General features: G+C 37.0%; 1 protein-coding gene across 30 annotated transcripts in view; it reads left to right on the forward strand.

Moving 5' to 3' along the window:
• DST (dystonin) overlaps nucleotides 1-12,575 on the forward strand; it is a 481,436-nt gene that overhangs the window by 330,947 nt on the left and 137,914 nt on the right. For 29 of the 30 annotated variants that reach the window (XM_041769040.1, XM_041769112.1, XM_041769077.1 and 26 more), the window contains 2 exons: nucleotides 9,022-9,150; nucleotides 11,342-11,430. In XM_041769040.1, coding sequence (XP_041624974.1) covers nucleotides 9,022-9,150; nucleotides 11,342-11,430 — 218 coding nt within the window. The other variant, XM_041769302.1, reaches the window with a different exon arrangement.

Raw genomic sequence — 12,575 nt, forward strand, 5'->3', positions numbered from 1 at the left:
TACAAGAACATCTATAATTTTTTTTACATTTTCAGTTTTTGAGAGATATGATCCCACTTAAAATGATATGTAGATCTTTCAAATTGTATATTTAGTTAAATATCAGTCCTTTCCCTTTCCTATAGTATATATCTGATTGCACATATATGAGCCATTTTGCTCAGTTTATGTGATGAAGTATAATACTAGAAGTTGACAGAACCAAGAGATTTTTTAAAAAGCCTGATAGATGTACAGATTATGCTCATCATCTTTTGAAACATAAAAGATTCATACTCAATTAGAAAGTCATAACATTACAGTTTACAGAAGACCATGAAGAGACTGTAACTTAAAGTAGATAAAAAAAAGATTTGCTGATTAAAAATTGACACTAAAAGATCCTATTAATGGATTGTTTCATAAAAAAAGATATATAGCTCAGTTTTCAGACTCAAGAGTATTATTTCTGAAACTGAATCTGTGAAGACTTACATTGGAAATCTGGGTCTGAGAGCAGAATTTTTTATAATAAACATAAAAAACAAAGAGGGTATGTTAGAGTATCTGTAATGGATGTTAGATAAAGAGATTTTCTAATCTATGTTGAGAGAAGAGTACATCAAATGTTAGTTGATGAGATTAAAGGACAGGATGTTTTTCCTTTAAAGAAAACTTGAGGAATTTATTTTTATGAGTAAACTTGAGAGCTAAGAGAAAGCAAATCAAATAGGATTAAATTTCTTCTAGTAATTTCTGTAGTATTTGCCAAGAAATTCAGAATTATCTTGACAATGTGAGATTATTAACAGTTACTAAAATGACTGTAATTAAGGTACTGAGGGTTTAATAACAAAGATTTTTTTTCTGAGAGAATTTTCATTTTTCTAACCTCAGCACATGACAGAGAAAAGAGAGGGCTCAAAATCTTTCAGTGACAACTAAGTTTTAAAGGAGTTTTGATAAACAACTGAGGAAGACCCAGTTAGAAATTATCTCAAAAAATATTGAAAATTTAATATTTAAGCAGATAAAATGCTTCAATGTCACCAGGAGTTGACCCTGATAACAAAATAAAATAGAGCACTAATTATAGCAGGTTGTGCTTCAAAGTGCGTTTTTATATGAATTCGTATTATGAAAATTGGATTAGCAAAGGAAACAACAGAAATTCTTATCAAAATTATTGGGGATCAAAAATCAGAAGAAGCAAATTAAGATATATAGTCTATAATGTAAATTAAATTCTTGAAATTTACTAAAGCCTCTCAATGAAAAAAAAATCTGCTATCTAGGATAATTTCTCTGCTCTATTTAAATGGTTTCTAATTATGAGGATTTTGAGTTGGTGATATGAATCTAACAGTCTTATGGTATTAATAAAGAGAGATTAAATTGGAATTCTATATTAGCCCTGATCATGCAGTCCTATAGTCAGTGCAGAATGTACTCCTCCCAGCTGAGATTGATTCTTCTATCAATTGAAAAAAAGTTTTCTTATATTTTATTCTGTATGTTAGAGTTGACTCCCTAAGTGTATTTTAAAAAAATTTATACTTAACAAATATCTTTATATTTATGAAGTATCTAAAGGTACTTGTCAAGGTGGATTCATATGAGGCATGTCATTAACGACAACAACAACAAAATCTGTGAGTATATGAAGCACATCTTATGTAAAGCCCCCAGAGACTATAGCTGCCTTTGCATTAGCAGCTGATTATTATAATTGTCATAATATGGCAAGTAGAAACAAATAAGGAATTCAACTTTAGAAATTATGTGTTTTTATATAATTTTCTTTCTTCCCCGTGTTATTTCTTGATTTGACTCTTCAAAGTAGTATCAAAATTCTGTGTTTTGTGTCTTTAACCATAAAATAGGGAGATGTAAATATTTTATTTTCATATATTTTTTTAAAAGATTTATTTATTTTATAGATAAAGAGAACATGAGTGGGAGAACCAGAGGGCAAGGGAGTGAGAATCTCCAGCATACTCCCCACTCAGCACGGATCCCAACACTGGGGGTTGATCCCACCACCCTGAGATCATAACCTGAGCTGAAACCAAGAGTTGGACACTTAACCAACTGTGTCACCCAGGTGCCCCCTCCCACCTTTTTAAAATATTTATTTATCTTAGAGAGAGAGATAAATATTATTTTAAATTTTCATTGGGCTAGGTATTGAAAAATAAATTTTTAAGTGTCATTCAGTTCCTTTATGCTTTTAGCTTGTCAGACTGAGTTGTGTGTGAAAGCAGAAAGGGTGCTACTGTGAGTTTTATTTCCCACTTTGTCGCTTACCCACTGTGTGAGTTTTCAAAACTGTTTGACCTCTCTGCACCTCGGTTTCCTCATCTATACAAGATTGGGGGCATGCTGTATGTTTTATAAGGTCCCTCCTTTCTTACTATAAAATCTTGAGCTAGCTAATTTTTAAAACAAAATTATTCCTGAGACACACACACACATGCACAAATGATTATTTGGTTTAGCAAACCTGACACAAAGGGTTTTTTTTGTCTTGTCCCATTGCTGACTTTCTGAAGCTTATGCTCTGAGGAAGGTGGTGGTGGCAGTGGTGATGGTGGAGGTGATAGTGCTTGTCCTGCCTTTGGTTTCACTTGTTCTTATAAGCACTTTTATGAGCATCACTTCAGATTTTTTAAGATAAATTTGAATAGAACAGGTTTGACCCTTTAAACGTTTCTTGTAGATTAAAAGGTGTAAGGAGACTTCTGAACATGGGGCATATTCAGATCTGCTTCAGCGTCAGAAGGCGACAATGATTGAGAATAGCAAACTTACGGGGAAAATAAGTGAACTGGAGAAAATGGTAGCAGAACTGAAAAAACAAAAGTCCCGTGTAGAGGAAGAACTTCCAAAGGTCAAGGAGGCTGCGGAAAATGAATTGAGAAAGCAACAGAGAAACGTAGAAGACATTGCTCTGCAGAAAATCAGGGCTGAGAGCGAAGCCAAGCAGTACCGCAGGGAGCTAGAAGCCATCGTGAGGGAGAAGGAGGCTGCAGAACGGGAGCTGGAGCGGGTAAGAAAGCTCACGCTGGAGGCCGAGGCCAAAAGAGCAGCAGTAGAAGAAAACCTCCTGAGTTTCCAGAACCAGTTAGAGGAGAACACCTTTACAAGAAGAACCCTGGAAGATCATCTTAAAAGAAAAGATTCCAGTCTCAATGACTTGGAGCAACAAAAAAATAAGTTAATGGAAGAATTAAAAAGAAAGAGAGACAATGAGGAGGAGCTCTTAAAGCTGATAAAGCATATGGAAAAAGACCTGACATTTCAAAAACAGATAGCAGAGGACCGGTTGAAAGAAAAGCAGAAGATTGAATTGGAAGCAAGAAGAAGAATAACGGACATTCAGCTTTCATGTAGAGAAAAGCCATTGCCAGCCTGTGTGGTTGCACAGCCTACCTCATACAGAGGAGTAGCAGGTCTTCAGGAAGAGCAGGACAGACAAAAGACAGAAGAACTCAAACAGCAGGTAGACGAGCTAACGGTCGCCAATAGGAAGGCTGAGAAAGACATGAGAGAACTGAAGTATGAACTTAATGCCCTTCAGCTTGAAAAAACCTCATCTGAGGAAAAGGCTCGTTTGCTAAAAGAAAAACTAGAAGAAACAAATAATACACTGCGGTGCCTGAAGTTAGAGCTGGAAAGGAAGGATCAGGTGGAGGAAGGGTATTCCCAGCAGCTCAGAGAACTGGGGAGACAGCTGAACCAAACCACAGATAAAGCTGAAGAAGTCATGAAAGAAGCTAATGACCTTAGGAAAATAAAGCACAATTATGAAGTAGAATTAGAATCTCTTCAGCAGGAAAAAGGGAAACTGCAAAGAGAAGTCGACAGGATCACTAAGACCCATGCTATAGCTGAGAGGAATATTCAGCACTTAAATTCACAAGTTAATTCTTTCCAGGCTGAGAAAGAATCCTCTAATGAAAGAATACGGTTCTGCCAGAGAAAGTCAGAGCATCTAAAAGAGCAATTTGAGAAAAGCCATGCACAGTTGCTTCAAAATATTAAAGCTGAGAAAGAAAATAATGATAAAATCCAGAAGCTTAATGAAGAATTGAAGAAAAGTAATGACTGTGCAGAAATGCTAAAACAAAAAGTAGATGAGCTTACTAGGCAGAATAATGAAACCAAGTTAATGATGCAGAGAATTCAGACAGAATCGGCAAATGTGGTTTTAGAGAAACAAGCTATCCAACAAAGATGTGAAGCCCTGAAAATTCAGGCAGATGGTTTTAAAGACCAGCTACGTAACACAAATGAACACTTGCATAAACAGACAAAAACAGAACAGGATTTCCATAGAAAAATTAAATGCCTGGAGGAAGACCTGGCCAAAAGTCAAAATTTAGTAAGTGAATTTAAGCAAAAGTGTGACCAGCAGAACATTATCATCCAGAACACTGAGAAAGAAGTTAGAAATCTGAGTGCAGAGCTGAATGCTTCCAAAGAGGAGAAGCGACTAGGGGAGCAGAGGGTACAGCTACAGCAAGCTCAGGTGCAAGAGTTAAATAACAAGTTGAAAAAAGTACAAGATGAACTGTACTTAAAGACCATAGAGGAGCAGATGACCCACAGAAAGATGGTTCTGTTTCAGGAGGAATCTGACAAGTTCAAACGCTCGGCAGAGGAGTTTCGGAAAAAGATGGAAAAGTTAATGGACTCTAAAGTTATCACTGAAAATGACATTTCAGGCATCAAGCTTGACTTCGTGTCTCTTCAGCGAGAAAACTGCAGAGCTCAAGAGAATGCCAAGCTCTGTGAGACAAATATCCAAGAACTTGAAAGACAGCTTCAGCAATACCGTGAGCAAATGCAGCAAGGACAGAATGTGGAAGCAAATCATTACCAGAAATGTCGGAAACTTGAAGATGAGCTGGTAGCCCAGAAACGTGAAGTTGAATGCCTAAAGCAAAAGATGGATCAACAGATAAAGGAACACGAACATCAATTAGTTTTGCTCCAGAGTGAAATCCAAAAAAAGAACCCGACCAAAGACTGTACCTTCAAACCAGAGTTTGAGATGGCAGTAAATGAGTGTCCGCGCTCTGGAGACCTGCCCTCTAGGAACACAGGGCAGCTTCACCCAACGACCAGGTCTCCTCTGTTGAGATGGAGTCAAGACCCACAGCAGTCAGAAGAAAAATGGCAACATCGGGTTGTTGAACAAATACCAAAGGAAGTCCAGTTCTGGCCATCAGGGGGTCCACCTGAGAAAGAGAAAAGCCAGCAATGTTACTCTGAGTATTATTCTCAGACAAGCACCGAATTACAGATAACTTTCGATGAGACAAACCCTATTACAAAACTATCCGAAATCGAGAAGATAAGAGATCAGGCTCTGTACAATTCCAGGCCCCTGGTTAGGTATCAAGATGACAAATGTGAAATGGACCTGGCGAAGCTTTTGGCCCCGTTGGAGGTATACTTTGGATTCTGAGACCTTATTAGCTACCTCATACCATGTTTCCTCTCTTGTTTCCTTTCTCTGCTAGACTAAATTTTTTTAACAATGTTGAGTGAGATTGGCTCTTTGTAGTTCTGGCGGAAAATTATGCCATAGATTTCTAGAGATTGGCTTGAATCTTTACTATGAATTATCATTCTTTAATTTTTAAATGTTTGAGATTAAATACACAGATGTAATGGTTAGATCTATGGTATTATATTCTGAAGAATGTTTTTTTTTTTAGAAGCTAGTAAAACCAAGCTAGTTCACTTTAATTTCTATAGTTTCTTTGTAGAGATTTCACCTCAAATCTTTTTTAAGCATGCCTTTTTTTTTTTAAGATTGTCTTTTTAAGTAATCTCTATACCCAAAGTGGGGCTTGAACTTACAACTCCAAGATCAAGTCATCCCATGCTTTACTGACTGAGCCAGCAAGGTGCTCCTAAACATACCATTTTAATACCTTAGTTGTCATTTAAAGTAAACTTCAGTCTGTCGAAATAATATTACTTGTCCCTGAGCCCTCTTTGGTTTGAAAATTTTCTTCTCTTTACTTACCTTCGTTATTGTAGGAATCATATTTGGATTGAGGATGAGTAAAGTGACAATGTTTTTTAGATGACTTTTAATGTCTCCTAAATTCCTGTTACAGATAGCTAAGAACAAGCAGTATGATATGCACACAGAAGTCACCACACTAAAACAAGAAAAGAACTCAAGTCCCAGTGCTGAAGAATGGATGCTTGAAGGGAGCAGAGCATCTGCTGGACTCAAGAGAGATTTTCTTAAGAAAGGCTCAGAACCAGAGAGCTTCCAGAACTTGGATGGTGATCACACATGTTCAGTTAGGGATGACGAATTTAAATTCCAGGGGCTCCGGTGCACAGTGACTGGCAGGCAGTTGGTTGAAGCTAAGCTTCTGGACATGAAAACAGTTGAGCAGCTGCGACTTGGTCTCAAGACTATTGATGAAGTTCAGAAAACCCTGAGCAAGTTTTTGACGAAAGCCACCTCAATTGCGGGACTGTATCTAGAATCCACAAAAGAAAAGATTTCATTTGCCTCAGCAGCCAAAAAAATCATAATAGACAAAATGATAGCTTTAGCATTTTTAGAAGCTCAGGCTGCAACAGGTTTCATAATTGATCCCATTTCAGGTCACACATACTCTGTTGAAGATGCAATCCTTAATGGAGTTATTGATGCTGAATTCAAGATTAGGCTTCTTGAGGCAGAGAAGGCAGCCCTGGGATACTCATATTCTTCTAAGACATTGTCGGTATTCCAGGCTATGGAAAATAGAATGCTTGACAGACAGAGAGGTAAACATATGTTGGAGGCCCAGATTGCCACCGGGGGAGTCATTGACCCTGTGAGAGGCATCCGCATTCCTCCAGAGGTTGCTCTGCAACAAGGCTTGTTAAATAATGCCATCCTACAATTTTTACATGAGCCATCCAGCAACACAAGAGTTTTCCCTAATCCCAATAACAAGCAAGCTCTCTATTACTCAGAATTACTGCGAATGTGTGTATTTGATGTAGACTGCCAGTGCTTTCTGTTTCCATTTGGGGAGAGGAACATTTCCAATCTCAATGTAGGGAAAACCCATAGGATTTCTGTAGTAGATATTAAAACAGGAGCAGAACTGACTGCATATGAGGCTTTCCAGAGAAACCTAATTGAAAAAAGTACCTATCTTGAGCTTTCAGGGCAACAGTATCAGTGGAAGGAAGCCACGTTTTATGAATCCTATGGGCATCCTTCTCGTATGCTGACTGATACTAAAACAGGATTACAGTTTAATATTAATGAAGCTATTGAGCAGGGAACACTTGACAAAGCCTGGGTCAGAAAGTATCAGGAAGGACTCATCACACTTACAGAACTTGCTGATTCCTTGCTGAGCCGGCTGGTTCCCAAGAAGGATTCACACAGTCCTATTGCAGGGTACTGGCTGACCACTAGTGGGGAAAGGATCTCTGTCTTGAAGGCCTCCCGCAGAAATTTGGTTGACCGGATTACTGCCCTCAGATGCCTTGAAGCCCAAGTCAGTACAGGGGGGATAATTGATCCTCTCACTGGCAAAAAGTATCGAGTAGCAGAAGCTTTGCATAGAGGTCTTGTTGATGAGGGGTTTGCCCAGCAGCTTCGACAGTGTGAATTAGTAATCACAGGGATTGGCCATCCCGTCACTAACAAAATCATGTCAGTGGTGGAGGCTGTGAATGCAAATATCATAAGTAAGGAAATGGGAATCAGATGTTTGGAATTTCAGTACTTGACAGGGGGGTTGATCGAGCCACAGATTCATTCCCGGTTGTCAATAGAAGAGGCTCTCCAAGTAGGTGTTATAGATGTTTTCATTGCTACAAAACTCAAAGATCAAAAGTCCTATGTCAGAAATATAATGTGTCCTCAAACGAAAAGGAAGTTGACATACAAAGAAGCTTTAGAAAAAGCTGATTTTGACTTCCACACAGGACTTAAACTCTTAGAAGTATCTGAACCTTTGATGACAGGAATTTCTAGCCTCTACTATTCTTCCTAATAGGACACGTTTAAATAACCTTGCACAAAGGTGATGCTATCTACTTCATATGATCTGTTGAGAGCATGATGGTATCAAACACACAGTCTAGCAATCGTGTCTCATACTCCAAGCACCATTTATTTCTTGAGGGCTGAATATAGCTGACTGTTCAGAAGAGAGAATAATTTTTAAAATTGGAAGTAAAAAAATATTTACTGTTACTCAAAATGGTTTCCTTTAGCTTTTAAGTTAAGCTTTTGTATTTTTTTATATTGCCTTCACTGTAATATGGAGTAAGCTTGATGAACTCCAGCAAGTTCATAGCATCCTTTCTTCAGAATTCTTCATCACTGGAAGGATCCAGCCGGACATTAGATTTCCCAGTTATTAAACGATCCATTACGTTCCCTGAAAGAGCACTTCAAAAAGCACCATGGATTCAAAGAGATATAAATTTGTTCCCACATCCCTGAGGCTATAGTGAAAAAAAATTTTTTTCTGTACATTGTAACCTTCTTTACATATTAAATGTTTACCACAATTTCCCATTTCCAGTTAGAGTCTGTAATTAAAAGTAGCATTACTGTGTGTTGGAAGATGGGGAGAGATTTTTCTTCATTTTGTGTATCTTTCATATGTGTGTACACATTCACTGTTCTTTCAGATTTCCATTGTTTGATACTTTTCTGTCTAGACATTTGTGATTGTAATGCTAATGCAAAGGCAGCACTTCAAAGGTCTTCTGGTGCTTCATGAATAAAATTGAGTTTTTTTCTCATATTGATAGACCAGCTGGGAGGTTGGACTGATCATTCCAGAGAGTCACAGCTTCCTTTGCTACCATAAACATTTTGGAACTACATCTGCCATGTGACTTGAAAAACATGGTTAAGTGAATGAATAAAATACTCAGTAACTGGTGTGTGATGACAAAATATTTCTACATTGTTTTCTGTGGAGAGGTCAGTTTAACAGCTTAAGCATTTACTGGAATATGTCTTTTTTTCCTAATACTCACATTTGTCAGAAGTCACTGGAAGAAGAAAAGAAAGAGCATGTTGAAAAAGCCAAAGAATTACAGAAATGGGTATCAAATATCAGCAAGACATTAAAAGATGGCGAGAAGGCTGGAAAATCTCCCTTTTCTAAGCAAAAGGTATTCATTGAGGCTCTGGTTCAATAATAATAGTGGGTAGAACTTACTGAATTGACATGGCCAACTGGAAAAAAAACCCACTTAAGTTCTTTACCTTAATTTTTCCCCATTTTTATAAGCAATTATAATGAGGATCAGAGAGGTTAAGTAAGTTGATCAAGGAATCAAAGTATGTAGGAGAAGGAAGTATCTCTGATTCCAAAACCTGACCTATATATATATCTGCTTCTCCTAGTGGTTATATCTGCTTCTTGATTATAGTGAAGAGAGTTGCTAAAGAACAGAGTCATCATGTTTTGTGTTCAGAGTAAATCCACATACTCCTTATTGTAAAGATATATGGTCTTATTCTTACAAAGGTGAACGAAACAGTTCAAAAACAACAGAACTACAAACTCAGGCATTAACATTTTTGAGGATTTCATTTAGTTGTGCTTCCATGGATCTTAGTATTTTACAAAGAAGTGTTCTCTAGTCAGTCACTGGAAATTCTAAATTCTTTCCCTTACCTTCATGAATTCTTTTGTGCAGAGGGCTATCTTCTGTTCCTCAACTGCTTGGCAGTGGTTGAGTAGCACAGCTCATGAGCTATTAGTGCCCTGTGATGTCTGTTGGATGATACTGCTTGAAGCTCTTAGGGTGTTGATTGATCTAAGGTCCAGTGTTGATGCTTGCTGGTGATAGCCCTGGAATTGAAGCTGTATTTAAAAAAAAAAAGAAAAAAATTCCATTAAGTTAATCAGCATTTTTCCTCAAATACTTTTCCTACACTTGCCTTCCTGCAATCATTAGCTTCCTCTTCTACCTCTGCATCAGTGTTCACTTGTCATCAGTTGAAACAGACATTGTTGATATAACTAAATAAAGGGAAGCTTCAATGTCTTGTCTAATTTTGGCTATGATATGAGGCAGATGTAATGTATCTGGGGTTCCCCATTGGAGAAGTTTACAGACCGGAGTATATACTTGAATTAGTGTTCAGTTGAAATAAAGCCATATTAGCCCATAGTCTTACGTACTGTATTTCATATTTGTGTGGAGGCAATCAGAACTTGGAAAGTAATTATATTTGGTATTTTAAACTCCAAACCTTCAATGTAACTTTATGTGAATATTTAGTTTAAAGTATCTTCTCCCTCTTTGTTCTCCCAATCAGGTAGGGAAAGAACTTAAATAGGGACATAAACTTTAGCAAAGATTTCTTGGGAGAAAAAGTTTCTTTTGAGAAATGAAGATTACAAAACTTGGTATTTTCTTATTCTGCAGTTTTAAATTCCTTAAAACCTTACTAAATCCATTTTAGACCTACTAGACATGAAAGTAGACAGATACTTTTTAAATGCAGATCATAGTGCCTAAATTAAAAGTCTCTAATAAGTACTTGATGGTCTTTCTGTTAAGTGAAATTTAAGGTAATTTGATAGCATAATAAATGTGTGTGTTAAAAATCAGCGTGGCCTCATGATTACATGCAACCATGAAAAATAGACTTTGGCTGTATTCTGAATAGAGTACATTGGGGGAGAATATACCTTTTCATTTGCACATCATTTCTGTTCCTTTTAAAAGAATGGCATCCAATTTCCGAAATAGAGTATTCAGAAGTGATATGTTGAGAGAGTAGGAAAAAATGTTACAGCCTCTTGCTTTTCCTTAAACAGATCAATTTTATTCCCCTATCATAGATGAATTTTGCAAATTTTAGAAATTACTTAATCTTGGTCTGCAGATCTTACAGATTACTGTTTTCACATTAATTTTTTTAAAAAGGGCAGGGCATACAGGAACTTGGGGGAGGGAAGATACTCTTCTAGAGTAGTGTCCCACATTCATATATCTTTGAGTGCTGCCCCACACAAGGGTAACACCGGGTCAGTGAAGAACCTCTGGCCACCTGCGATAGTTGAGACAACCTTCATTCACTGTTGGGCTGCAACAAATGTGAGAACCACATAATGCCATATTATTTCCTCATGAAAATGAGGGCATTATGGTTAGAAAAAGAGTCTTAATCTGCATTCTAGATAAAGTTCTCTTCTTATCCAGGCTTGTACACTGATAATAACTGATAGGCATATTGACTTGGGCCACCCATCATTTGTTCTTAATTAAAACTTGATTAGTTTTTAAAAATTACTATTTTCTCATCTTTATTAGGGGAGAGTTTCAATGTGTTTTCTCAACCTTGCAGATTTCTAGTGAAGAAATATCAACCAAGAAGGAGCAATTATCTGAAGCACTTCAAACCATGCAGTTGTTTTTGGCAAAACATGGAGACAAGTATGTTGGTTTTCATTAGCTCTTTTGTTCAAAGTAGATAATTGGTCGTAACATTAAAGCAAAAGCTGGTAAATTTTTTTTTTAAGATTTTATTTTTTCATGAGAGACACAGATGAGAGAAGCAGAGACATAGGCAGAGGGAGAAGCAGGCTCCATGCAGCGAGCTCGATGTGGGACTCAATCCTGAATCCCAGGATCAAACCCTGAGCTAAAGGCAGACGCTCAACCACTGAGCCACCCAGGTGTCCCAAAAGCTGGTAAATTTTAATTGAGGTTTTAAAAACAGAACTCAGGAATTTACTTAATGTAGTATACAACTATAAATTTAGCAATTTAGCTGTCACTTGTAGTCACAGTTTTTGCCAAAACCCTGAAATGTACCTATTATTCCCATATATTAGTCATAAGAAAACAGGCTCAGAGACCTTAAGGATGGGTAGCTAGTGAGTGATCAAGATTCCAAGCCAAGTCTTAATTCTAATTAGTACTCTCTATGACTTTACTTTTTGGAAAATATGTATGAATTAATTCTAATTAGTACTCTCTATGACTTTACTTTTTGGAAAATATGTATGTTCTTTATTTGCTGAGACTTGTAATAACCTGTTTTTTTCATATTTTGGTCTTACTTTTTCCAATAGGGCACTTCATATATTTCAGCTAGTGTCACAGGCAGGAAAAAAATCTACCCTTTTCTTAAATTCTTTGTGAAACTGTCCCCAGGAACTATGCCACAATGACTTTGTACTGCACCCTAGAGAATCAGGTTAATTTCCTGTAAATTTCATCTTTATTCATGCTTTGAATAAGTTTTATCTTGAGTAATGGTATCTTTCTGTCCCATTTCCATGTTGGAACTAATAATAGGATCTTTCCCTCTGTCATATAACAGCACTGTTATTTTAGAAATGTATAAGTGCTAGAAAAGTGTTGATGTATTTGTTTATGTCCTTCTCTCCAGTCTCTCTCAGGCAAGGGAAGGATTCTTAGATGAGTAAAGGCCATCCTTAATTTTCCTACACAGTCATTCTGAGATTTGAGCAATCTGTACATGAAGTTTTATTTTATGGCCATGTGATTATTTAGAAAAGGATTTTACATTACAAAATCATTGAGCCTAATATGTCATCTTTACACTTAACGAC

This window comes from Vulpes lagopus, chromosome 1 (genome assembly GCF_018345385.1).
Source record: "Vulpes lagopus strain Blue_001 chromosome 1, ASM1834538v1, whole genome shotgun sequence".
Classification (NCBI taxonomy): Eukaryota; Metazoa; Chordata; class Mammalia; order Carnivora; family Canidae; genus Vulpes; species Vulpes lagopus.